At 53.8% G+C, this 27,784-nt stretch overlaps 1 protein-coding gene across 6 annotated transcripts; it reads left to right on the top strand.

Moving 5' to 3' along the window:
- Positions 1 to 963: 963 nt before the first annotated feature.
- Lrrc8a (leucine rich repeat containing 8 VRAC subunit A) lies at positions 964 to 27,774 on the top strand. Of its 6 annotated transcripts, none has more exons than XM_047525606.1 (5): positions 964 to 1,098; positions 4,022 to 4,127; positions 12,856 to 12,971; positions 18,873 to 21,037; positions 25,886 to 27,774. In XM_047525606.1, exons 4-5 carry the CDS (start codon positions 18,881 to 18,883, stop codon positions 26,159 to 26,161), a joined length of 2,433 nt encoding a protein of 810 aa, XP_047381562.1. In that variant the 5' UTR covers positions 964 to 1,098; positions 4,022 to 4,127; positions 12,856 to 12,971; positions 18,873 to 18,880; the 3' UTR covers positions 26,162 to 27,774. The 6 variants fall into 6 exon arrangements, with proteins under 6 accessions (XP_047381562.1, XP_047381561.1, XP_047381567.1 ...); XM_047525610.1 differs by lacking the exon at positions 964 to 1,098 and adding an exon at positions 1,385 to 1,654; XM_047525605.1 differs by lacking the exon at positions 12,856 to 12,971.
- The last annotated feature ends 10 nt before the right edge of the window (positions 27,775 to 27,784 follow it).

The following is a 27,784-nucleotide window of genomic DNA, read 5'->3' as shown; positions in this document are numbered from 1 at the left end:
GCAAAAGACAATAAATACCCCCCCTTGTGGACGTACCCAGGACTCCAGTTCTGTGTGAGGCAAGCAGTTAACAACTTGTTCATCTCACAACCACATGCACACAGGGTAGGATGCAACCAGGGCCCCAGTTCTCCTATGTAAGGCAACGAGTTGTCTACTTCTTGTGCATCTTATGGGACAGGTGGTGTGCACACCTGCAGATACCAATAAACTTACAACCCACAAAGGGTAGGAAGAGCTCAAAATCATTCTTACTGCTCCTTACTTTTTCATCTATGGTATCTGGGAAGTCCTTCCAAAGTAATGCGTATTAAACACTTTTTCTTTTAATGGTTGCACAATTTTCCCGCGTATGGATTATTTTTAAACTCAATAAGGCATTGGCAGCCTGAACACTGTGAGGATCTAGGAGGATCATGGAGGTCTACACTTGGCATCCAAGGACCGGGTTCGATCTCCAACTCTACCCAGAATTCGCTGTCCCCTCGGGACCCAGGTTCCCCACCAGGACGATGGTGGCACGGGGATGAATGTGCACAGGAAACAATTCGGGCTGGCTCTAGTAGGGGAGCGAGCATCTGCGGACAGCGCGCAAAATCTATTCACTAGCACCTCAAACTTTGGTGGCAGCCACTCCGCATACCCCGGGAAAAACACATCAAGCACTCTGGCACTATCAAGCTTGACATCCTTAATAACTCTTCCGCAACTCGCCACCGCCGCCGAGTCGCTCTCTCTCGGAACCAGTTACTCACCTCCGTTTCAGTCACTTCACCGTTAGTCTCTCAGCACACCCTCCAGGTTGCAACAATTTCTGTCCCTTTAAGTGGGCGGAGCCCAAACCGCTACTTCCGCCCTCAAGCAACTTGGCGCAGGCGCGGGCTCCAGAGTATTGAGACCTAGCTCCTTTATATACACGGCGGTGCCCGGAGCGCGGCGTTCGCGCCCTGCCGTGACGTCACTTCCGGGGCGGAGGAGGCTGAGTGGTGCAGTGAGGGACAAACAAAAGGAGGCGCCGGAGGAGCGCGGCGGCCGGCGGCAGGACTGGACGGTCAGCGCGGGGGCAGCCTGCTGCGCGGGCTGGCGCGCCGAGCACAGGTGAGTGGGTCGCGTGGGTCCAGGGGCGCGAGCTGTCACCTCGGACGCCCACTGACACGCGTCCCTGTCCACCGCCCCCAGGGCGGATGGGGCTCTGCCCGCCGGGCCGTCCACCCCGCGTCCCGTGGCCGCTCGGTTGGGCCTCCCTGTGGGCCCCCGGGTCGTCGGGAGCGGGCCCCACCCTCTCGCCGGAGCCGCGGCGCGCGAGCCCCCTGCCAGCACCCCCGAGCCCGCTGCGCGCTCTTGCCCGGAGTTTCCGCCGGCCCCCAGGTCCCCGTGTCATCGCCCGGGTCCCCGGATGCCCTCGCTGCACACACGCTCCCTCTCCCACGGCTGTCCCGTGCTGGGTTCGGGCCGCGTTCTCTCCCCCGGACACTCCCTCCACCTGGTCATGCGGGGACCGAGCCCTGACCTGGGGGCAGGATCCCTGGCTGGACTCTTAGGGCCTGTGTGGGCTGGGTTCCCGGGATGACCCGCTCGGCCCCTGTCCTGCCCGGGGCCTCCGGCGGGGCTGGAGAGCCGGATCTAGCGAGGTCGGGGCCTGGCCCGGGTCTAGGTGAGCAGAGACGCAGCACTGTATACAGGTCCTGGGAGAAGGAACACGGCCTGGGGGCCTGGGCTTCGTGGGTCTCGGTGAGTCTGCTGCTGTGTTGGCCGGCCCTCACCGTTGGCCGGAGCAGGAGTGGACTAAGACCCAGCTGGTCCTGGTTGAGGCAGCTCTTGCCTTTTTTGGGCAGGAGCCATGGGTGGGGGGTTGTGTGGCAGTCTCTTCCCCACAGGGACTGGGCTGGCAGAATGGGGTGGGTCTGGGTGAGCCACACTTCCCCTGGCACTTCTTCCCTTGCCCAACGTGGGATGCCTTGTGAGGACAGGTGTGCAGGGAGAGCTTGGTGGGGAGGAGGAAACTGGGGGCTAAGTCATGGAGGAGGGGTTTGGAGAGATGAAGGTTCTCCGGACCTTTTCCTTCCTATCAGTCAACCTTTAACCCCTGCCAGTGGACACTATTGGAAGGGATGGGAGGTGGGCTGTTGGGGACACTCCTATGCAGAGGCAGGGGGAATGGGAGTGTGTTCCGAGGTCCTGGGCAGGGCCAGTGACTGGGTCACACTGGTGTAGCCTCCGTGAAGGTCGCCTTTCTGTGGCTGTCCAGGGAGGCAAGGAGAGCTGACCTGTGCTGGGGGACTGGCCTTTGTAGAAGATGCTTCTACTGAGTGGCGACCCTGCTTTCCTGTCTTCCCAGTTTAGATCTTCCTTGGGGTGGTCTGCTGACCCTCTTCCTTCCAAGGACCTTGGTGCACAGAGCAGGGCCCAGGTAGTGTGCTTGACTTCTTCCTGGGATTTCCTAGATATGCTTTTCCCTCCCGCCCACTGGGAAGCTTTCTTTGCAAACACCAAGTGGCCTTTCTGGAGAGTGGGGGCACCTGAGGAATGTCCCAGTGAGTCAGGACTCTCAGAGAGGTGTCCGGGGCTTGGGTTGCTAGCTGGTTCTTGACGCCCTATCCTGAGATTGGAGGCAGTTCTTGCTTCTTCACTTGGGGACGCTGAGGCACAGCCTGACAGATGAATGGGGACTGGGGTGGAATGGATGTGGAGCCCTGCATACCACCCCTCCATCCCTGACTCATCCTGTCATTCATTCCACCATCCTGCCGTCATGCCTGTCCTGGGCTGGAACTGGCATAGGCACCTGCGATCCCTGCCTCCCCAGAGCTGTGGTCTGGGAGGAGAGAGACGGGAAGACAGGGGCCAGAGTAGTAATGCAAATAACAAGGAGTGCAGAGGAAGGAGGGGCTACCTGTGGGTGAAGATGCAGGATGGCCAGGGCATGCTTCCCGGAGCAAGAGGGACTAGAAAAATCAGGTAGTCCAGAGGCCCAGGTTCTGGTACCAGCTCTGTCATGGGCAAGGTACTGCCCTTTCCAGCTTCAGCCATGTCCCCATCCTTGCTGAGGATGGTGGGACTGGGCAGAGGTGGCCCAGATGGCCTCCATGCCTTAGTGGCCCTAGGTGCTTTACTGGCAGGCTAGAGTGACCTCTGTGACCTTGCTGGGTTGCTGCTTCTCCGTGTGGCTGTATCTCCGACTTCATCATCTTAGGCCTTGCTTCGGTGGAGTCTGATGCCCCCTTTACTTCTGTCCTCCCAAGAGAGGCCTGGAACCAAGTAGGTGTGACAAATGCTTGCTGGCACAAGTGAGTGAACTGCTCCACGGTGCCTCCTTGGTTCCTTCAGGTCCTGAGTCTTTCCTCAGCTTCTGGGCTAATTCCTGCTCTTGTTTGGCCACATGCCCAGTCCCATCTCCTCATTGCTACCCCTGAACCTGGAGTTCAGTACCCACACTTCTCCCCACTCTCTACCACCTGTCTGGGTCTCTTGTGAACAGTTCTCATCAGAGTGCGGTGTGTGGTCAGTGTCCACTGTGCACTCAGTGATGGATGACGTGTGTGCTTTCTGTTTGAGACAGAGTCCACCTGGCCCTTCTCACCCCCTTGTAGTTCTTGTCTCAGTACTTCTCTGGAAGGCTAGATCTAGCCAGCAGGAACATGCGGCCCTCTAGATGGCACCTCTTCTCTCCTGCAGTCAGGCACATGCTGTTCCTTTTGCCCTGAGTATTCTTTTCCCACCCTCCTGTGTCTCAGCCTCTCCTAGGCAGCCCTCCTCCAGGAAGTCTCCCCGACTCCACTCTCTAACTTGGTATTGTGTGTCTCCTAGATTCCCCCCGCAGGGCCCTGGGCCTTCTAGGTGTTAGTTACTGATTTGTCATCCCCCTGGAGGACCTAGTTGTGTGCCTGAGAACCATATGCAGGTAGTTCCTGTCTCCCCTAGAACCCAGCCCAGATCTTGGCACCACCTGGCTCTCCAGAAACGTAGGTAGCTGGGATAGTGGCACACATGCCTGCTGACAGCAGCTGTCGCTTCCTCCTAGGGAGGCAGCATCCATGGAGCGAGAGGAATGCCAGGACCCTGCCCAGGCACACGTGGGCCAGCCTCAGCACCGCCAGCCGAAGCGCAGATAGCAGAGGAGTCTCAGGGTAAGGCCCACGGCAGTCTCGGTCAGCTGCCTCCCCCAGCCCCGAGCAGAGGGCAGCATCTCCGTCTCCACAGTCCTTTGGGTTCCTCACTGTAGGCCAAGGGGTTCTGGGACAGAGGTGGCAGAAGACAGAATTGTCTGTTCTTCCTCCTCCTGCCCCAGCAGCCAGCTCAGCAGTGTCTGGTTCCTGTGCTCTGTGAATGCCAGTGTTGTTGTGCTGACCCTCTGCTCCCTCCACCCGCATCTTATCAGTGTGGTTGCTGACAATGCTGCAGCGTGACATATTTCCCAAGGTGTATTCCCTGGAACACTAGGCTCTTTGGTCTTAGTGGTTAGATAATTCTGAGAAACAAGGACCTGTGCCATTTGTGAAACTTCTCAGAGCCTTGAATGTATTGAGCTGAGCAGAATGAGTCTGAGATAGAACCAGCAAGGTGGGTTTTCTTACACTTCCTTGATTTTTTTGGTTGGGGTCTTTCTTTTGTTGTTCTTTTCTTTTTTGGAACCGGGGATGGAACCCAGGACTTTCACATAAAGAGGCAAACGCTTTGCTCCTGAGTTACACCCAGCCCTGCACTTACTTGATCACGTAGACATCTGCACAGCCTGTCATTCCTTGGCCTGTGCTTTGGAAAGGGCTTTCTAAGGCAGGAGCCTGGTGAGGACCTGACCTTGTAGTTATACCTGAGTTAGACCGTCAGCTGTCATGTGCTTGTTGAGTGACTATGGGGCAGTCATTGAACCTCTCTGAGCCTCGGATTCCTCATCTTTTTAAAAGAGGATAAACTTAGTGCTTCTCTTTTAGGAATTTTTGAGGGTTAGATGTGCTGACATTGAAATGACACTTAGCAGAATGTGTGTTCCAGAAAGTGGTCCCTGGACATAGCTACGTGGGCATAGGCTGCTGGGCAATTTGCAGAGCCCACCCATGCCAGTGATCTCATATGATCATTTGCAGAAGCTTGGACGGTGGCCATTGCCCCCTGTTTACAGATGTGGAGACAGGCTCCAGTGAAGAAGCAGCGTGCCTAAAGCCACTGGGAAGGAGGGCAAGGACTTGGACTTGGAGCAGAGGCTGCAGTCCTGGGCCGGGTTCTCGGATCTTGCCTGAGCCTCCCTGCCTCCATGCCCACCTCGGCATTTCCTGAAGGAAGGCCCCAACGTGCACTTTAAGAGAAATAGTTATCTTGGGGCTCTTTTTGTAGTAACCAAGGTATTCCATGGGCTTCTATGTTTTTATACTCTTTGGATTCTTTATTTTGGTGCTGGGGATTGAACTTGGGGCACTTGGCCACTGAGTTATATCCCCAGCCCGATTTTGTATTTTATTTAGAAACATGGTCTCACTGAATTGCTTAGTGCCTCACTTTTGCTGAAGCTGGTTTTGAACTCATGATCCTCCTGCCTCAGCCTCCTGAACCCCTGGGATTACAGGTGTGCGTCACCACGCCCAGCCCTGTTTGTATTTTCAATGACATAGAGAAAGGGAAAGTCTCTTCTGGTTTCCGTCTGCAGCAGTGAAAATGGAGAGAAGTAAACCCTTAACCATTCCTACTGTGTGCTGACTTTCACAAGGATCAGGTCCTATTCAAGTTGCTGATCTGCAGCTTGCTTCTGTTTCCTGGAATGACAACCACTGACCCCCTTTCTGATGCCAGAGGTAGACAGATCTGGTGATTCCAGCCTGCTGAAGGGTGTAGAGTGCCAAGCATCTTCAGTGCCCTCCCCTGGGTGGTGCTGGCCTTCTGGCCTTCCGTCTGGGCATTTACAGCAGCAGAGGGAGGTGGGGAATGCCTGGTGTGTGGTGCTGGCCACTCCCCTGCTTATTGGGACAAGGTCAGCAAAGCTGGGCCCTGCCTTGTAGGAGTTTCCTGTTGGTTTTGAGGAACTCTGTCCCTGGAGAGGGGCGGCCTGAGCCGGAGTCCCTTGCAGAGCAGCCATGAGCAGGAAGCAGTGGGTCCTGTTTCTGTGAGGTCAGAATTCCAACTGGGTGCCAGGGACAGCTTGCAGGGAGCAGTATAGGCTGGGCTCAGAGGTTTAACCTACTGACTTTTTATCTGCCTGAGGTGCAGCCCAGGTTGGAGTTTTGAGGACACGGGTTGAGTGTAGTGTGGGGTGTTCCACATTCCTTAGTTTGGCCCTTTCTGGACCTTCAGAGAAACAGGCAGGTGCCGACTCAGTTACCCTTGTATTACTTGTGGGTTATTTTGGTCTTGATCCTGTTAGAATGCTCCTTTCTGGATTTATCCTTGAGTGTGCCCGGTGAGGAGAAGGGGTCCTATCCTGGGACCAGGTTCTAAAGCATCTGTTTGGGAACATAGGTGACCTTGAGATGGGTTCTGCAAGGGAAGCTTTCAGGCCTGGCAACCTCAGTCCGTGGAGTCTGAAGGCTGCAGTATGTCAGGGTCAAGCTGGGATGAGGTCTTTGCTGGAAGTCCTGTCATCCGCCTTCCCTGGCAGTTTTCTCAGGCTCCCTGTCCTGCCCTACCCTCTCCTGTCTCATCCTCCTGTCTTCCCTAGCAGTATTTGTCTCCCAGAAGGCCTTGCCTGGCAGAGCATCCTATAGATGATGCTGACTGTCTCCAACTTCCGTTCCCTCCAGTAGCAACACCTTCACCTTCTGTGATCATGTGCAGGGTCACTGCATGCCCCTCTTCCACCTTGTCCTCTCCCCAGCCTTGCATTTGAGGTCCTTTTACCATTTGACAGACAAGGAGACCAAGAGTTAGAGGGATGAGATATCTGTCTCCAAGATGTGCAACTTATCCATGGCGAAGCCAGGTCTCAGATGCAGGCCTGTGTGGGTCGGCAGCCTGTGCTCCTTCTATTCCTCACCCATTGCTTCTTTTTCTGTATGCTTTTGGGCTTTTTAGGTCCTTCAGAGTCACCCAGGTACTGTATTTAAAATGCTGTGTCCCCTAGCCCACCCCCAGTATCTGGAATGGGTCAGGAGGGCTGGACCAGGAATCTGTACTTTGCAGAAACTCCCAGAGGGATCAGGCTGATGGTCTGCAGCCCACAGTGGGGTTGCTGGCAGGGGCCATTCTTCTAGCCCTTGTCCCACTCTGGTTAATGAAGTCATCTGCCACCCACACCCTTACTCTTGGGGGAACAGGGCTAAACTTCCCCCACAACTGGGACTGGACATTTGCTTTTTGCTTTTTAGTGACTGTGTGTGTGTGTGTGTGTGTGTGTGTGTGTGTGTGTTCGTTCAGGAGTCAGGGAGCTTAACCTTCCCTGTGGAAGGTGTGTGGGGCTGAGGTTTCTAGAAGGACGTTTACTCCCAGCCACAAATGTTCCCTGCCATCTCTCCCAATGCATTTCTTCTGTAGCTTGTGTCTTGCAGCAATTTCTGTACATCTAAATGTCTCTTGGGGTGTAAAACCTCAAAATTAAATTGCCCGCTGCATCATAGCCTCACACCTGGAGTGAGCTCCAGTGGAATAAAAGTGACTGGAAAAGATTCCATGACTTCCACTCGTCTCCTGCCAAACGCACAGCTCTGACCATCAGTATGACAAATGTGCTGCCCTTCAGCGGTGGAAGTAACATGGGGTAGAACTCCCACACTGCAGGGGCACCTCGCATCTCCCAGCTGGCCCCTGGGGGCAACTCCCCTCCAGCCCCAAGAGTGGGACAGCTGACAGCTCACCCTTGGCAGACTTTCAGTCCTTTTCCTTGCCCACCTGGGCCTGGACAGTGCGTAGGTCCCCGGGGCTTCAGCAGAACACGCATTTGCAGCCTGTCCAGGGTGCTTATGCCCGTGCTTCATAGCTGCTCTAGGAAGGTAGTGTTGGTGTTCGTAGCAGGCCATGACCTGCCTTCAGGGCCCCTGGGCTCCCTTCCAAAGTTTCCTTAACACCTGAAAGAGGTATCTGAGTGTGGCCTGCTAGGGGTTCCTGCAAAGACCTTGTTTCCACGGGCCACTCAGGAAAAGCAGTCTCATCCCAAGAAGCATCTCTAACGGCCCTTGTAGGCCCAGGACCAGAAGCAGTTTGCCACATTGGCAAGTCAAATGTGGGGTATCTCTTCCCACTGACTTCCAGCTATATGGCCTAAAGCAGGTTACTTCACTTTTCTGGGTCTCAGATTTCACTGTAAAGGGACAGGAAAGTTCCATAGGAGTAGCAGCAGAGCACCAAGTGAGGTGGTGCCTGCCTGTAGTGCTAGTGACGCGGGAGGCTGAGGCAGGAGGATCACTTGACTACACAAGTCTGGACAACATAAGAGAGTCCCCTTTCAAATAAGCAAACAACAAACAAAATAGTAATAACAACAAAAATCAGTCTTACTTCGCGGCAGGCACAGATCAAAAGCTTTATGGGAACTGCTTTGTTCGGCCTGTACTATAACTCCAAGGCATAGACATGTCAGCCCATTTTAACAGAGCCCCGTGAAGCAAAGTGATTTTCCCAAGGTCACACTGGTGAGTGGGGTAGCCATCTTGCTGGTCTGCCAGGAGATTGGGAGCTGAGGCACAGGAAGTACTATGCACAGGGTAAGGACAGGCCCTGAGCCTCAGCTGGACCTGGTGCTCCCCGTGTACTGGGCTTGGGTTCCTAATGGGGGAACTTTGAGAGGGTGTCCCTCACCTGTTACCCTTCAACCTGGAAGGCAGACCATGCCTTTGCAAATTTGCATGAGGAGGAACCTGTTTGGGAAGCCCAGCCCAAACGTGAGAGCAGTTTGAAACTGACACTTGTTCGCCTTGGCCTTCCCCAGGAAGTCAGGGTGTGCCCTTCTGTGCAGGGTAAGTCCCCAGCCTGAAGCACCTCCAGCCTGCCGCCTGACTCAACCCAGAGAGTATGGGGGCCTGGAGGGCAGTGCTCTGCTCTTGGGTGGGTGAGGGCTGTGTGTGCCACAGGAGTGTGAGACCTCTCCTCCCGCTCCTGGCTTTGGGACTGGAGGCTGAACAAGTCCTGGAGCAGATTCACAGGCCTGGAGCCCCCCTGGGACAGAACCAGCTAGCAGTGTCTTCCTGGGGCCTCTCAGGAACAGCCTTCCCCCTTCCCCAGGAAAGAGTTGGAGGAATAGCCTTCCATCTGTGTGAGGGGAGGGGCACCAGCCTCCTGCCTGGGAAGTCTCTCTTCAGTCCTGTCTGTACTTTAACAAAAGGCTCTCTGTGCCCTGTCGACCCACTGTTGCCCAAGGGCCTTCTGCCCAAGTGTGGGAGCTGCCCAAATCTCTGCAGGTCCTTATGGAGCCTGGGGCATGCTTGGGTGGTCTCCCTTTGGACAAAAGATGAAGTATTTTTGTTTGATTTTGGTTTTGGTATCAAGACTTGAACCCAGGGGTACTTAACCACTGAGCCACATCCCTAGCCCTTTTTATTTTTATTTTTTATTTCATTTTATTTTTTAAATATTTTTTTAGTTGTCAATGGTCCTTTATATTATTTATTTAAATGTGGTGCCAAGAAACGAACCCAGTGCCTCACATATGCTAGGCAAGCGCTCTGCCACTGAGCCACAACCCCAGGCCCCTTCTTATTTTTTTGTTTTGTTTGTTTGTTTGTTACTAGTGATCATACCTGGGGGCACTTAACCATTGAGCCACATCCCTGGCCCATTTTTAATTTTTTAAATTTTGATAAAGGGTCTTGCTAAGTTGCTGAGGCTGGCCTCAAATTTTCAATCCTCCTGACTCAGCCTCCTGAGTTGCTGGGATTACTGACATTCGCCACCATACTCTGCTGCATGGTTTTTGTTGGATGCTTATGTAAGAAGCATCAAAAGGAAATTTAAACTGACTGTGGTGGCTTGTGCCTATAGTCTTAGCAGCTCCGTAAGCTGAAGCAGGAGGATCACTTAAGCCCAGGACTTTGGACCAATATGGACATCGTAGCAAGACTTCATCCTTTAGATAGAAATGGAAAAGAGGGTTCAGTTCTGTGGATGGGGTAGATGCTCAAGGGCTGGTTTTGAGAGCAGATGGCTAGTTCTCCACCATTGGTCCTTTCTTGGGATCCTGAACAAGGAAGAGACCAAGAGGTCCTGGAGCTCTCTTGGTGGCCTGGCCCCTACTCAGAGATACTGGTGCTATGGCTGAGCCCCCACCTAGTTCTGGTCCCACTGAGTTCTGGGAGGGTCTTCCGTGATGGCAGGTGGGGCTGTAGAACCACAGTGAGCCTCGCATCATGCCAGGTGTCCAGTTGACACGCAGTATTGTACCTTATCGTCATTCTCAGAGTCACCCAGTTTATAGCCGGGACTCTGTGACCCCGCTGAGGAAGTGGTGGAGTTAGATTGGAGGGGTCAACTCAGTCCAGCTCTGGGGTCTGAGTTCGTCCCTGCCCTGTGTGTCACTCCCACGTGGCAAGGAAACAGTGACCTGCAGAGTGTCAGCGCAGGGCCAGGCAGGATGCTCAGACTGACCTTTTTCTCACATGGAAGTTGCAGCTACTCAGAAACCACATGGTGAGAAGGTCTTTTGATTTTTTTCCAAGTATTTTTCCTGCTCATAAACATGCTATATTTTAATAATAGAAGAATATGTAACATAGACAACCCTATGATCTTACCTAGCCACAGATTTCACCACATATAATTTACGTGTAGCTGTCCACAGTTTTCTGTACGTGCAGTAATGACATTTTTACTGATAGAGTTTTAAAATAACGTAGCACTTCCCCTCTCAGCCACGGTTCAGTGCCACCATCCTTGTCCACAGCTGTTCCCTGCCGCCGTCTGCCTTCTGTCTCTGTGAGTTAATTCCTCTAGGTACCTCACGTAGGTGGAATCCTAAAATATTTACAATATTTGTCCTTTGTGACTGGCTTGTACAGATCATACATTTTCGGTGCTTCTCAGCCTTTTCTTTTTTTGGTACTGGGGATTGAACCCTCAGGTACTTTACCACTGAGCTATACCCCAGCTCTTTTTACTTTATTTTGATACAGGGTCTCACTAAATTGCCTGGGCTGGTCTTAAACTCCCAATCTTCCTGCCTCAGCTCCTGAGTAGCTGGGAATTTTTTTAACTTAACATATCTTGGACATCATTTTTATCACTGCATACTTCCTGTGAGGAAGACAGCATTATTCTTAAATTGCAAAAGTAGAGGCTTGGACTAAATAATTTCTCTGAGGTCATGAATTATTTCATGCTGGAACTGGATTTGAGCCCACTGGACCCCGACTCCAAAGACCTTACTATCTGCCTTCCCCCAAAACCCCTTGCCACTGAGGGAAGGATGGAAGCTCTCCGGGTTACTCCTCTGACCCTCCAGGAATAGAGAGGCCTCAGCCCTGCTGCGGGATCTGGTCCTGCTTCTCTCACATGCCTATGTGACCTTACAGCAAGGATCTGTCTGGCCTGCATCCTAGGCACTTCTGCATCTTCCCTGGGGGCTTGGCAGGGCCAGGCAACGTGGTGCCCCAAGAGTAGCAGAGGAGCAGGAGTGGGTAGCCTGGCAGAAGGAGCTGTGTCTGCTGCCCTGTGATCAGCACAGTAGCTGCTCCTCACCTGCAAGGGTGGGGAGAGGACCAGCTATAAGGGGCTAGAAATGGATGATCATTTGGGGGAGCTTTGTGTGATGTCATAGCTCAGGCACATAGAAAAGTGTAAAGATGCTGGGCACAATGGCACATACCTGCTGCTAAAGCAGGAGGATCACAAGTTCAAGGCCAGCCTGAGGAACTTAGTAAGACCTGGTCTCAAACTTTTTAAAAGGCCAGGGGATGTGGCTCAATGGTAGAGTGCCCCTGGTTTCCATCCCCAATATCCCCCACCCCCACAGAGTATATAATGTGTATGTTGTTTTTCTAAATTGTTTTTTGGTTTAACATTGTTTTTGAGATTTGTTCACCTTAATACATGACCTCTAGTTTATAACTTTGGTTCAGAGTGTTCCATTGTATGAATAGAGCAGTGCAGCCTTTCTCCTGCCAATGAGTATTTAGGTTGCTGGGGCTGTTTTGCTTTTACAAACAACTCCATTGAGCATCCTTGTGGGTGGTTCTCATGGTGTGTGTGTAAGGCAGCTCTCTGGGTTGCTTCGCTCCAGCTGACTGCCGGGCTTTAGGCTTTATGCTTCCTGACCCCTCAGCTAGGAGTTCGGTGTTTGTCAGCCTGAGGGAGTATATTGGTCATATCTGGGTATCTGCTTATTTTAGTTTACATTCCTTGATCACTAATGAGGTGAAGAATTATATCATATATTGATTTCCATTTGCACTGTCCCTGTGAGTCGCCTATTCATGTGTCTTACTGTTTCCTCCTGTTGGTTAGTCTGTTTCGTCTATTCCTAGGTGTTATGTGGTGTTAATTCTTTGTTCATACACATTGGAAATACCTCCCCCCTTCTTTCCAACTGTTTATTGTTATGTTCTTTGATGTACTTATGTTTTGGCTTGATATATTTGTTTATTTGTGGTGTTGGGGATTATGTGATCAATATATCAATCTTACCCAATAAAGATTTTCACATTTTGTGCTAAGAAATACTTTCTTGTCTTAACTACACTAAGATAGTCCTTTAGATTTTTCATTTTCTTTAGTTTTTTTTTTTTTTTCCAGTACTGGGATGGAACCTGGGGCCTCACACAAAGTAGGCAAGTGCTCTGCCCCTGAGCTGCACCCCTGGCACCTTGGCATTCTCAGGTTTTGCTTTAGGGCTTTAATTCATTGGGATTTATTTTGGGGTAGGAAGGAGCTGGGACTGTGCTTTCTCATATTACCCCTTAGAGCTGGCACTGCGTGTGATGCCCCTTTTTTCCCTGATCTGCACAGTCAACGTGACACGTCTGTTTCCAGAAGTGTGGTGGTCTGTTTCTCTCTTCTGTTCTTTGGTCCACTCATCTGTCCCCACATCAGCACCACGTTGTTTGAATTCCGACAGCTCTATGGTAAGTTTCAGTATTGGGGGTGTCTTCCTATGTTACTCTTCCAGATTTTCTTAGCTATTTTTGATCCATTGAAATTATGCTTATTATTATTATTATTATTATTATTATTTTATTATTTTAGCTTTTTTTTTTTTTTTTTTTTTCGGTCTGGGGATGTGGCTTAGTGGTGGAGCACTTGCCTGGCGTGCATGAGACCTTGGGTTCCATCCCCAGCACCACAAAAAAAAAAAAGAAGAAAATAACCTTTTTCTTAATTGTCTGAATAACATGCCTGTAGTTTAAAAAATAAAAAAAAGTCAAGGTAAATTTGGGATGTGAGAAGCATTATAAAGAGCATCTCAGCTGGGCACGGTGGCATACACCTGTAATCCCAGCGGCTTGTCAGGGGGCACTGAGGCAGTAGGATCACAAGTTCAAAGCCAGGCTCAGCAACTTAGTGAGACTCCAAGCAACTTACTGAGATCCTGTCTCAAAATGAAATATAAAAAGGGCTGGGGATGTGGCTCAGTGGTTGAGGGCCCCTGGCACCCCCCCAAAAAAAAAGAAAAAAAAGGCATCTCACCTCAGTCCAGGAGAGCTTGGCTGAGTGTGTGAGCTGCATGGCGAGGACCCTGTGCACCGTTTCATGGCCTGCTTGTGGCAGTTGGCAGACTGGACCTTCCTCGGGTCTTCCTGTGCTTTGCACCCCTCTCTGTTCATTGCTGCGTGGCATTCCACCAGCCAGTGAGTACTTGACAAATCACCCACCACCAATCTGGCTTTCCCACTGTGCTCAAAGTCCCTGTGACTGGACCTTTTGCCCCGGAGTCTTTCCTAGGCACTTGCCGTCCTCCTTCCCTCCCCGTCTCCTCCCCAGGCTCAGTCCACTCTAGCAGCCTTCTCCACCTTCTGCACTCCCGGGCTGTACACCAGGGACCTGGCATGCCACTGAAATGATCCCTGTTCAGCAGACTTCCCAGCCTCCCCTCCTGCTTTTGGTGGTCTCTTGCCCACAGTCCCCTGGTTGCATCAGGAGTCTCCCACCTTGTTGTTAATCCGTGATCCCGAAGCAGTGACGCCCAGCAAACACCACTCTATTCTGGAAATAGAAAAAACAGCTAGATTACAGCCAGTAGCACAGCAGAGCACACTTCCTTATTGTCTTTTCTCAGCAGCCCCAATTTCAAACCCTTTAATCTTTGTCCTGTATTTAGGATCCTCTCCAAATTCTCCTATCTCTTGGGGCAGAGACCTGGCCTGACCTGTCTTCATGTTGCCTTCTAAAACCTCCAGCTCAAAGCTACAAAGAACACCTGATCTCCACATCTGAGCCCTGTTTTTGTTTTTGTTTTTTCTCATTCTAAGGTTATAAGGTTATATTTATTTCACATTTCATACTTTTTTTTTTTCTTTGTTTCTTGCAGTGCTAGGGTTCGAACCCGGTGCCTGGCACATGCTAATAAGCAAGTGCTTTACCACTGAGCTACACCTTCAGGCCCCCCTATATTATTATTATTATTATTATTATTATTATTTTTTAATCTGAGGATTAAACCCAGAGGTTCTTAGCCACTGAGATACATCCCCAGTCCTTTTATATATTTCTTATTTAGGGACAGGGTCTCACTGAGTTGCTTAGGGCCTCACTAAGTTGTTGAGGATGGCTTTGAACTCATGATCCTCCTTTCTCAGCCTCCCAGGCCGCTGGGATGGATTACAGGTGAGTGCCACTGTGCCCAGCTCCTATGTTTTTTTTTAATCATAGAGGTAACGTGTGCTGGTTAAAAAGACAAGCTTGCACTTTAGGCTTCAGTCTAGCTCACTTGGAGAGGAGCCTTCCCCATGATGTGGGACTGTTGGCCAAGTGTTATGTCCCTTAGCATTCTTGCTGTCACAGTTTCCCACATGGCAGTACCAGATGAGCTGTACTTCTTTCCACTGAAAAGGCCCTTTGCCATTCTGGTGGCTTCTTGCCCACCTACTGTGGGCCAGGCCCCACCTGGTGTCTGGAAGCCCTCCCCCACATCCTTCCTGAGCTCTCCTCACACTTCTCATTTACACAGTGGGGGTTGTCATTCCCCGTCTGTCTGTCTGTCTGTTCTCCACCTCCACTCACTCGTACCCCAGGCCCTGGGTGAGTGTGCTGAACTCCATTGACCTGGACAGTTGAACATGGGGGGAATTTATGGTATGTGTATTTCAACACAATATCAAACCAGTTGAGAAAAACAATGGGTGCCCTTGGCTTGTGAGGATTCTGGGCTGGGCCCCCAGTCTCAGTTTCTGAATGGGGAGCTGCTTTAACTGTGGGTGTTGAGTCATCTCACACACCTGGCTCCTGGGTGTGTCTTTGCACCCCCTCACACACACATTGTGGCTCCGTCCCTTCCCAGGGCAGGAAAAAGGAGGGGCCCAGAGCCTGGCTGACTTTCAGGCCACACCTACCTGAAACTGCCGCCCTCCTCACTACACCCAGGCCCACGCCCATCCTGGGCTCCACTCCCTGCCACCTTTCAGTTGGTCACTCTTGGGAGCCTTCTGCATTGGTTGAGTTACCTAGTGTCTGCTCAAGACTCATCTGGCCTGGCCTAGGCAACCAGGAGATAGAGGGCAGATGATCCTCCCAGCCCAAACTGACTGCTGCCACTCTGCGCTCCTTGCTTCAAAGCCCTTCAGTTCTGTAGACTCTGCCCAGCAGTCCTGCGAGGTGTGGTGCGCATTACACATGCGAAGGGTCTCGTGCTGGGACCTCCCAGCAGAGCTCTGGCCCCACCTTGGCACTGGCTTCACACAGCAAGAACCACTCCACCTGGCTGCCTCCAAGTGGGGTGCCTCTTTTTTCCTCGATACCCCTAGGAACTGAGTCCCTGGATTTGGCGCCTGTACCTTCTTTCTAGGTCTCCCCCAAAATACTTTCAGAGAGGGGCAGTGACTTGTCCAGAGCCACACAGCAGAGGTGAGGAGGTAATACAGGTGTAGGTAGGGAGTGACCCGTCCAGGCAGGTCACCACAGCAGGGCAGGCCTCGGCACTGCTGGCCTCCATCCTGGTGGTTCTTGGCTCTGTGGATACCCCAGACCCTGCCTTTGCACCTCTGCATCCTCCAGCCTGCTCCCTGCCAGCCTGGTCTTTCTTAGCCCTGTGGCTGCCCCAGGCCCTGCTTTGCAACCTCTGCAGCCTCTGCATCCTCTGCCCTGGCCACACATGTTCACTCTGGCAGGATGCTAAGGTGGGGGACACACCCGGGACATTTATTGCCCCCACAGGACGTAGCCAAGGGCTGAAAGTCAGTGTGCCTTGAGATGGGCGAGGGATCAGAAAGACTGGAATGGCCTTACCCCTCTGAGCCCTAGCCTCCCTTGCCTACATAAGAGCTGTGGGCACTTCTCTCTCGCCCTGGGCCCGGGGCGAATGTTCTTCATTAGTTGACACACCCACTCCCCCTCGGCAAGTGAGGGAAGTATTGTAGTATGAAAGCCACATCCGGCCTGGTCAGAACCTGCCCCCAGCCATAACCCTGCTCCTTGTCCCTGCCAGCCTCCTTCCTGCTCCAGGGCAGGCTGTTGCACGCCCAAGGCCCTCCTCTGCACCACTCCTCCCTTCCGGTCCCAGTCTTCAGCCTGCCCTGGATGAGGCCTCAGGGAGCCAGGAAGGAGGCCTTGCTGGGTGTCTCAGCTGGAGGCCAGCTGTGTGACTCAGCAGGCCCTCGCTGCCCAGAGTCCCATCTTTCCTAGGAGTGTGGGTGGTGTGTAGAGCCAGCTGGTCATTAGAGGGCTGGGGACTTCCTGTGGAGCGGGTGTTCTCCCTGGCCCACAAGACCAAGCCTCACTAGGAGACCCAGGGCGGTGGTAGTGTCTGCTGGCCCCACAGTGACCTGAGTTCTGGGAATTCCAGAGTGGGGGAAGCTGGACACCTGGGCCTGGTTTCTCTGAGCATTGCCTGTATCGGGCACCACTTGGATGTGAGACCCTAGGCAAGAGGGGGCAAATCCCCCAAAGTGAGCACCTGAGTTCAACTGGAAGGGCAGATCTGTCACTCCGTAGGTGACCAGCAGAGCGACGTTGGACAGGAGAGTGCTTCCCTCAGCCTGTACTCCCACATCAGTGGGAAGAGGCTCTGCCTGGAGCATCGGAAGGAGCCTACAGAGCCTGTGTGGGGTGGCTGGCCCAGTGCCTGACACATGTCTAGGCCCTCGGCATTGCCTTGACCATTGCCACCTCCCTCACTGAAGGTCCTGGCCTGCTGACCTTCTGCCGCTGCCCTGTCCCTGCACACCTTAGAGACCTGGACTGCAGGGCACTCAGCATTTGCTGAGGTCCTGTTAGGAAGGGTTCGTTTCTGTTGTCATGATCAACATTATCAGTAATGAAAACAGGGTGACCCAGACTCTCCCCTGGCACCCTGCTCCTCTCCCAAGAGAAACAGACCCAGCTGACAGGTATTTAAAACTTGGTATGAGATATAGGTTCTGGGTTAGAAAATGAGATGTAGAGTAAAAGCAGAATTTTTATTTTAAAAAATGAACAGAGCTAGGTGTAGTGGCGCATGCCTTTAATGCCAACTATATAGGCTTATGCAGGAAGATTGCAAATTTGAGGCCAGCCTCAGCAATTAAGCGAGCCTCTAAGCAACTTAGTGAGACCCTGTCTCAGACTGAAAAATAAAAATGGCTGGGTATGTGGTTCAGTGGCTAAGCACCCTTGGGTGCAATCCCCAGTACCAAAGATGAAGTCTGGGTGGAAGGGTGACAGGGTGGCCCTGGTGGCTTGTTTACAGGCTTCCTCTTTTTCTCTCATGCCTTCTTGTGTTTTCCCAAATGTTCCCTGTGAATAACCAGGGAAGTGTCCTTTTCCATCTTGCCACAGCCTCCTTGGCAAGGTGGTCATGGATGCCCAGGGTTGTTTCCTCCCCAGTTTGTCTGGCTCTGGCCTCCTGTGTGCTGTATGCTGGATTTTCCCAAAGTGGCTTCTGATCCAGTGTTTCCCAAATGTGGCTAATTATGACAGCCACTGAAGTTGGTGTTAAAAATCAGATTCCCGGGAGAGTCTGCTGGGGTCACTGCTTCCCGCTCCTTTTTCCACACATCACTAGAACTCCTTCTACAGCAAGGCCTGAGTCTTGTTTGGCCCTCCCTTGTGTGGCCCTTCCCCAGAAATCCCTCATTAGCCCTGCTGTATGTGATTCTCCTGTCTTCCCTGAGGGGCCCACAGCCCTATTCACACATAACTAGGTCATAGATGCACAATTTTTAGACTTCATTGCTTTATAAAAGTGAGTTCTTGCCGGGCGCAGTGATGGATGCCCATCCCAGTGGTTTGGGAGGTTGAGGCAGGAGGATCATGAGTTCAGGATCAGCCTCAGTAACCTAGAGAGGCCCTAAGCAACTCAGTGAGACCCTGTCTCTAAATAAAATATAAAAAGGTTCAGAGATGTGATCCAGTGGTTAAGCACCCTTGGGTTCAATCCCTGGTACCAAAAAAGAAAAGTGAGTTCTTGATAAGTCCCTTCTGCTTTTGCTTTCCTTACTCTGCAAAAATCCCTTCAGGCCACTTCCGCCTCCCAGCAGAGGCTGGTTTTTTAGTCCCTGGGAATTTTAAACAAGCCCCTCTGGTCAGTCAGATTATTAAATGGATGGGCTCCAAACAGGAATTCCCAAAGCTCCAAACAGAATGTGGGGCCATGAGGCAGGCAGCGATCTGCGGGCATGGCCCCAACCTCGCAGCACATCGTCTTCCTGTGAAATGGGGAGACTGCTCACCGCCCCACGTGGTGCTTTTCTAGCTAGAAGGTGACCACGTGGCTTCTGCAAAGGGCCTAATGGAGCCACCCCTGGAGGGCCCAGGCTGTGACTCCCAGGTAGATGTGAGGTAGGCTTCTGTACAGTGGTGGAATGTTCACCCTGACCCTCCTGGGTCCCTTTCAGGTTGAGCCATGATTCCAGTGACGGAGCTTCGCTACTTTGCGGACACGCAGCCAGCGTATCGGATCCTGAAGCCGTGGTGGGACGTGTTCACTGACTACATCTCCATTGTCATGCTGATGATCGCTGTCTTTGGCGGGACACTGCAGGTCACCCAGGACAAGATGATCTGCCTGCCTTGTAAGTGGGTCACCAAGGACTCCTGCAACGACTCATTCCGGGGCTGGACAGCCCCCAGCCCAGAGCCCACCTACCCCAACTCCACAATCTTGCCAACCCCTGACACGGGCCCCACAGGCATCAAGTATGACCTGGACCGCCACCAATACAACTACGTGGATGCCGTCTGCTACGAGAACCGCCTGCACTGGTTCGCCAAGTACTTCCCCTACCTCGTGCTCCTGCACACCCTCATCTTCCTGGCCTGCAGCAACTTCTGGTTTAAGTTCCCACGTACCAGCTCCAAGCTGGAGCACTTTGTGTCTATCTTGCTCAAGTGCTTTGATTCGCCTTGGACTACACGAGCCCTGTCAGAGACGGTGGTGGAGGAGAGTGACCCCAAGCCGGCCTTCAGCAAGATGAATGGCTCCATGGACAAGAAGTCGTCGACAGTCAGCGAGGACGTGGAGGCCACCGTGCCCATGCTGCAGCGGACCAAGTCTCGGATAGAGCAGGGCATTGTGGACCGCTCGGAGACGGGCGTGCTGGACAAGAAGGAGGGCGAGCAGGCCAAGGCGCTGTTCGAGAAGGTGAAGAAGTTTCGGACGCATGTAGAGGAGGGGGACATCGTTTACCGCCTCTACATGCGGCAGACCATCATCAAGGTGATCAAGTTCATCCTCATCATCTGCTACACTGTCTACTACGTGCACAACATCAAGTTCGACGTGGACTGCACCGTGGATATTGAGAGCCTGACGGGCTACCGTACCTACCGGTGCGCGCACCCTCTGGCCACGCTCTTCAAGATCCTGGCGTCCTTCTACATCAGCCTGGTCATCTTCTACGGCCTCATCTGCATGTACACGCTGTGGTGGATGCTGCGGCGCTCCCTCAAGAAGTACTCGTTCGAGTCAATCCGCGAGGAGAGCAGCTACAGTGACATCCCGGATGTCAAGAACGACTTCGCCTTCATGCTGCACCTCATTGACCAATACGACCCGCTCTACTCGAAGCGCTTCGCCGTCTTCCTGTCGGAGGTGAGTGAGAACAAGCTTCGGCAGCTGAATCTCAACAATGAGTGGACACTGGACAAGCTGCGCCAGCGGCTCACCAAAAATGCACAGGACAAGCTGGAGCTACACCTGTTCATGCTCAGCGGCATCCCAGACACCGTGTTTGACCTGGTCGAGCTGGAGGTCCTGAAGCTGGAGCTGATTCCCGACGTGACCATCCCACCCAGCATCGCCCAGCTCACAGGCCTCAAGGAGCTGTGGCTGTACCACACGGCAGCCAAGATTGAGGCCCCGGCTCTGGCCTTCCTGCGTGAGAACCTGCGGGCACTGCACATCAAGTTCACCGACATCAAGGAGATCCCGCTGTGGATTTACAGCCTGAAGACCCTGGAGGAGCTGCACCTGACAGGCAACCTGAGCGCCGAGAACAACCGTTACATCGTCATCGACGGCCTGCGGGAGCTCAAGCGCCTCAAGGTGCTTCGGCTTAAGAGCAACCTGAGCAAGCTGCCACAGGTGGTCACGGACGTAGGTGTGCATCTGCAGAAGCTGTCCATCAACAACGAGGGCACCAAGCTCATTGTCCTCAACAGCCTCAAGAAGATGGTGAATCTGACTGAGCTAGAGCTGATCCGCTGTGACCTGGAACGCATCCCCCACTCCATCTTCAGCCTCCACAACCTGCAGGAGATCGACCTCAAGGACAACAACCTGAAGACCATCGAGGAGATCATCAGCTTTCAGCACCTGCACCGCCTCACTTGCCTTAAGCTGTGGTACAACCACATCGCCTACATCCCCATCCAGATTGGCAACCTTACCAACCTTGAGCGCCTCTACCTGAACCGCAACAAGATCGAGAAAATTCCCACCCAGCTCTTCTACTGCCGCAAGCTGCGCTACCTGGACCTCAGCCACAACAACCTGACCTTCCTCCCTGCTGACATTGGCCTCCTGCAGAACCTTCAGAATCTGGCTGTCACGGCCAATCGGGTGAGTGGCCTGGCCGTGGTGCCATGCGTGTGCTGGGGTAGCCCACGATGGGTGCTCAGGATGCCCAGTGTCTCAGGACAGTCGATGCTTCTCAGTTTGGAGTTCTCACCTGTGGTTCCCTGAACCGCCCAGGAGGGAGTTGTTCAGGATTCACGCTCCCAAGCCACCTCCAAGACCTGCTGAATCAGACCCACAGGGTGGGAACCTGCCTTTGCCACAGAATGCTGCAGAATTCTCCTGCCAGGAGGTGATGTGGCCAGGCAGGGTATGTCCCCAAGGTGACCTCAAGCTGGCATTCTTGTTGGCAGGGATGTGCATGGGGCAGAACTTAGCTTGAAGTTTATGGTGTCTTTCTCAGCTTGTCCCCAGCTGGGTTGGGAGCCAGGGGACCAGTCTGGGATGGAAATTGTATGAATGAGTGACTGTCCTGGCCGAAAAGGAACCATATGGTTTCTGCAGCTCCCAGCATCCCTTGCTCCCCTCTCTCCTCTGCATTAGGGGCAGTGAAGGCCAGAGTTGGGCTTAGATGGGGCTGGTTGTTACTACCCACCTTTCCAGGAAGAAATTGTGCAGACCTTTGGGGGCTGGCAGTGTGGGAGGCGACACCCTTGAGTCTGGTGGTGCCCTTGCTCCAGCCCCTTGTCTGACTCGGGAACCCCATCCTTGGGACTTGGGGGTCTCTCGATGGAGGCAGGCAGCGCACGGTTGAGGGCAGCCTACCGTGGGGTTTCCTGGGCCTTTTTTGAGGTGGGGATTTTTGCAGTGAGGTGGGTGGTGGCAGAAGCCTGTGTCCGGGGTGGGGAGGCCCAGAGAAGATCTGCTACTGCCCGTGTGCCTGTTGCAGCAGTGGCCCTCAGGCAGCCCCCACTGGCCTGCTGAGCCCTTGCTGTGTCTGTACTGCTCTGGGTGAACACTCCGTTCTCCACCTGTGCTGTCGGTTCTCCTGACAGGATCTCTCCAGTGTTTTTGGACAGAGGACAGAGGGTGCTGGCCCCTGAGAGGCCACTGTCTGCTCCCTCCTGCTCTGGGTGGGGCACACTCCAGCGTCACTCAGACATGTATTGGGGTTCCTGGCCCAGACTGCTGCCACTCACAAGCCTTCCTTTTCTCTTCCCTGTCTCTCTTCCTGAAAACCAGCCTGCCTCCTCTGTGTCATAGGATCTGTGTCAGATCCTATCTCCCTCCCCCAAATTATGACTCATGCGTGTGTGAGCGTACCGGGCAAGGGTCCACTCAGTGCTGCACCACTGTGGAAAGCACAGGCCTGCTGATCAGGAGAATTGGAGTTTCTTGGCCTCCCCCCAGAAATAAAGTCCCTTTTGGGAAGCATCAGACAAGCCCAGCACCTTGCATAGTGCCAGGAGGGGACACTAGGCGGCTTCCCCAGGGCACAGTGTCCATATCTCGCTACTCCTGGAGTCGGGCCAGACTTCGGCCTCACATCTTAGGTGAGAGCCTGGTCCCTGCCCCCACCTTCTCGCACCAGGCTCGCCTGTCAGTGTCATGCCTGTTGGCTGAGGTCACCCCAGGAAAGGAGTTGGTGGAGGCCTGCCGTCCCTGAGGAAGGAGACCCTCTGGACACCCTGTCCAGCACCCTGCTTAATCATGTCCTGTCTCCACCTCCTAGAGCACCAGAGGCCTTTATGGGGAAAGGTTTTCTTGGGCCAGCTGTATGTGGGCAGGCAGGTCTCTTCTAGACCAAGGTCTGGGTCAGACTCCTTCCTACTCAGGCTCCGTGGATTCTGTGAGCCACCTTGGACTGGTGGGGCAAGAGGGGTGGGTGTGGCCCTGTTGGGGCCCTTGGGTGCTGTTTTCTCAGGCTTTACTCATGCTAATGAGTACCGCTCACAGGGCAGGTGTTTGCTGAGCATGACTAGAGTCCAGCCCTGGAGAGGTGCTGGGATGACCAGGGCCCATAGGAACAGGGCGGATGGCACGAAGCATGGCTAGGACTTTGCTAGGGCATATGAACAGTGACCTTTTGGAGGAAGGGACGTGTCATCTGCTCCAGAGGGACAAAGAGGAGGTGATCAGGTGAAGAGGAAAGGGAGAGTCAGTGGGGTCGGACTGGGAGGTGCAGGAGGTGACCTGCCCCGGAACGTGGGTTTTGCCCTTAGGCAGAGGTGGGCTGTGCCTGAGCTGCCAGAAAGCCCCTGTTCTCCACTTCAGTTTCAGCGTCTTTGGTTTGTTTTGTGTCTGGACACCTTGCCAGCCCATAAGCCATGTCTGCAAGGATGTTGGCTCTTGTGTTCAGTGCTTGAGTTCTTGCTGGTTGCAGGACTGAAGGGTGAGCTGGCTTGCTGTTTAGCAAGGTTACAAGGTTTTTGGGTGCTGAGGTTCGGTCCCAGGACCTCACAGGCTACGTGTGACTCTACCACTGAGCTGCTGTCCCAGCCCCTAAAGAGGTTATTTTGCTACTGGCAGGAGCATGGGTTTGTGAATAGATGGGCCTGTACTGGCCAGAATTGCTATAGACAAAGACATGGATGAATTTGGAGGTAGGACTGTGGGCCAGGGGAGTTGGGGGCAGGGAGTCTGGGCGGCTTGAGGTTTCTCACTCAACTGGCTGATAGGTGGGGGATCGTTGAGATGGGACCTTAGATGAGAGTCAAGGATGTGACCTGTGTCAGGGATCTGGGACTCCTGAGCCATCCAGGGAACCATGTTGCCAGCCTGAAGATGGAGAATTCATCTTCTCTATGCTTGGGGATGAAGAGGGTTCCTTGATCTGATCACTAAGGGAGAGAGAACAGGAGTCCACCTCCAGCTTTGGGGGGATGATAGAAGAGGAAGGTCAGGCCAGAGCACGTGACTCCAAGTGCCTGGGGAGTCCGTGGATGGAGAACCACGCAAGTCTGGGGGAGGGGACTCTGTTAGTGATAGTCAAGGTGGGGGGTGGGCAGAAGCCAGAGCACATTGAGCTAAGACAGCATCTCTCCACATGGTTGGTTGAGAAGGTCATAGAGCCATGGGGTGATGGAGCTCCAGGTTGCTGGGAGGGTCTTTTTCAAAGACCAAGGAGACTTGAGGTCATTTCAGCATTGATGGGGGAGCCACTGGGGTATCTGAGGAGGCAGGAGTGGTAGGATTGAAAATGATGAGAAGCGACTTCAAGCCTTCAGTGGATCAGGGACAATTCAGGAGGGAAGGACAGCTCCAAAGGACAGGTGTGTCTGTGGTGGGGAGCTGAACTACTGAAGTACCTCCTCTTTTTTCTGGAGGCCCTGGGAAAGCTCAGTGGCAGGAGGCAGGGGGCTTCTGGAAAGAGGAACTTTGAGGGAGTGAGCTCTGGAGCCACACTGACTAGACAGACCCTTTTTCACTGTCCTGACCACTCTGTCATCAGAGGTGGGCACTGGGAATGCTCTGGTCCTGAATCTTGCAGAGCCCACTTCCTGTGCCCTCTGCCCTTCATGTCCCTAACTTCCAGACCTTGAAGCCAACCCACCTATTCCTGACCATTGGGCACAGCAGGGATAGTTGTGAATACTCAGGCCAGGAGTCTCCTTGAAGACACCCACAGTGTCCCTCCTGGCATGGCCTCAGCACAGCCATCCACACTTACTGCCCTGCTTAGAAGGCGGAGTTGCTCATTGGGAACTGGAGTCCTCCACAAGTGGCCAGAGATCCAAGACAGCCAGAAGGGCCTCCGCCACAGAATGTCCAAGCTGAGAGGCACTTGCACTTTACAAATGAGGAAACCGAGGCCTAGGTTTCCACTGTAACTGAGTGCCACGTTTCACAGAATGGGAGTGTGGTGTGGGGCTGAGTGGGAGGAAGCAAGGCTTACATCCTTTCAGACCCTCTGTGGCCCTGCAACCTTGGACAGATTGCCCTTCACCTCTTCAGGCCTCAGTGTCCTCAGAAGGAAAATGGGAAGAGTGATAGAGCAGCCTCTCCACTGTCTTCATTTGAGAGTGGGACGGAGGTCTCCCGCTCCTGCCTCCAGCCCTTCCTGTGTAGGAGGTAGCTTTAGACAGGATCAGTGAGGACCCCTGTCCGCTGATTAGGTGTGGAAGGACAGGGAGCATGCCTGGACACACAGCATGGCCCCACTCTGGCCCTGCCATTTGCTCAGCTCCACCCTTGGTGTGGACAGTCAGCAGAGCACGGGCTGTCAGGCCAGCTTCGAGTCCTGGCTCTCCTCTGCCAGCTGAACCTTGGGCCCGTTTGTCCATCAGTACCATGGGAAGAACATTTGCAGTGGCTCTGGGTCAATGAGGCCCTAGCATTTGTGCTCAGAGGGAACCTGCTGTGCCGTGAGCTGCAGGTGAAGGTGGCCGATCCAAGAGGAGGGGTTCCCAATGGCCAGGCCTGGGCTCTGGCACCCCTGTTCTGCTGTGACTGAGGACCAGGGAGAAGTGACCTACTGAGCTTCCTGCCCCTGTGAGCCCTCCCCCGTTCTCAGGGTGAAGGGGCTGAATGTTCTCAGCATCTTCGTGCTTTCGTAACTGTTCTCAAGCCAGGCAGCACCAGTAGCCCAGTTCTGGTGACCCTGAGACACGGGTGGAGTAGTGGCTGCCCGTGTGATATGCCTCCTAGAGCGCCAGGTGCTGGGAGCCCAGGTGAACAGGGCAGACCCAGCCCTGCCCTTCTAGAGCCCACCGTCCAGGAGTGGCAGACGAAGAATTAGTGCTCTCAAGGGGCACGGGGGTGCTGGGAGACCCAGGTTGTCAGGAAAGGCTTCCCAGAGGAGGTGACTGCAGGGCAGAGACTAATGTACAGGAGAGCGTTAGCCACGCTGCTGGTGCCAGGCTCCCGGGAGCTGTAGTGGGGATCGGGGAGGGGAAGCCGGGAGGCCCCATCCTGGCTGCGCCCACCTCACTCTGGCCTCTGCTCCTTCCCCAGATCGAGGTGCTCCCCCCGGAGCTCTTCCAGTGCCGGAAGCTGCGGGCCCTGCACCTGGGCAACAACGTGCTGCAGTCCCTGCCCTCGCGGGTGGGCGAGCTGACCAACCTGACGCAGATCGAGCTGCGTGGCAACCGGCTGGAGTGCCTGCCAGTGGAGCTGGGCGAGTGCCCGCTGCTCAAGCGCAGCGGCCTGGTGGTAGAGGAGGACCTGTTCAACACGCTGCCGCCCGAGGTGAAGGAGCGGCTCTGGAGGGCCGACAAGGAGCAGGCCTGAGCCTGGCCAGGCATGTCGCCAGCAGCAGGACCCCTGCAAGTCCTCAGGCCAGGCGGGCCGCCCTGCCCCGCCCAGGACTCCTGGACAGCCAGCCCAGCCCCGGCCAGGTGGAGCCTGGGGCCGATGCGAGCTGGGCCAGGGCGAGAGACAGTATCTGAGGGGCTGGCCCCTTTCTTCCCTGAGCCTCATGCCCTGCCAGGGTAGGCGCCTCTTGGGGAGGCCAGAAAGGGAGTCAGTCTCAGAGCGCAGTATTGGACAATCAGGGTCTCCTCCCTGGAGGCCACCTCTGCCTCAGAGTCTAGGGGACACCAGAGGTCCAGGGACACCAACTTAGCTCTTGGTATTTATTTTTCTCCACCTCCCATCTTCTTCCTCTAGATAACTTAGACATTCCCAGGAAGGGTCAGCTCCATGGAGGTGTCCAAGGAGTGCTGGGTGATGCTGCCGGCTTCGGGTGCCCACGCAGGCTTGGGCAGAGGGATCCGGGATGAACCAGCTATGGGAAGTGGCCCAGCGGTGCGGACTGGGCTCTGCAGCAGGGCCCGTGGGAGCGCAGGCCATCAGACAGAAAGCCAGGCCTGGGCTCTCCTCATCAGTTTTTGTGGCAGTTTTAGATTTTTTTTTAAGTCAAATGATTTTTTTTGTCATTTAGTTTTGTTTTCTAAGCTTTGAAAATTGATGGTTTGGGTATTAAAAAGAAAAAAAAATCTGAAAAAAAATAACTACAACACTAAAGGCCAGTGAGTTGGAGTCTCAGGGTAGGTGGCAGTTTCCCTTGAGCAAAGCAGCAAGACATTGAATTGCGTTTCCTTCCCCTGGGGTGTGGGGTGCAGGGTGTCTTCCGAGTCTGGTGTGACCTTGGCCAGGAATTCTGTTTGTCCCTCTTCCCTCCTGGGGCGGGGATTTTATTCTTGTTTGTTTTTTGGGTTTTTTTGGTGTCTTGTTTTCCTTCTCCTCCATGGGCCTTGGCAGGCGCTCATTTCTGTGGCTGTCAGCCAAAGGGAATGTTCTGGAGCTGCCAGGAAGGGAGGAGACTCAGCTTGGCTGGTCCCCGAATGAACGGTGCTGCACCCCGTCTCCCTCCCGCCCCTCCATGCACAGTGTGCCCAGGGAGCTGCTCTGCCCCGACTCTGTCCCCCACTGTCATGGGTTTGCTCATTGTCACCACATGCCTGCACTGCTTACGTCAGCCCCGTCGCCACCTAGTCCTTCGTGAAGAGCGGACGTGTAGAGGCAGGTGGGCATGGGTGGTCACTGCTGGGAGGGCAGGCGCCCCAGTTTCTGGTTCCACACCAGTTTCCGTCCCGGTGCCTGGCTCGCCTAGTTGTAGGGGGCACTTGCTTTAGAGCAATCACTTGGGTCCCCACTCTAGAAGGGTCCCCGCCTTAGATCAATCACGTGGACACTAAGGCACGTTTTAGGGTCTCTTGTCTTAATGATAATGTCTGTCTGTCTGTGTATTCTGCGTCGTGTCATTGGATGTAATCCTCACAAATAATGCACACTAGCCTCCGACAACCATGAAGCAGTCCGTTACCTGTGGGTCTGAACTTGTAGACTCAGATCAAATATCAAATAAATCTATAACACAAAGTAGCCTTTGTAGGTCTCCATGTAAGGGGG

Source organism: Sciurus carolinensis, chromosome 14 (assembly GCF_902686445.1).
Source record: "Sciurus carolinensis chromosome 14, mSciCar1.2, whole genome shotgun sequence".
In the NCBI taxonomy this organism is placed as follows: domain Eukaryota; kingdom Metazoa; phylum Chordata; class Mammalia; order Rodentia; family Sciuridae; genus Sciurus; species Sciurus carolinensis.
The sequence above is the reverse complement of the archived record's forward strand: the minus strand, read 5'-3'. Positions and strand labels throughout refer to the sequence as shown.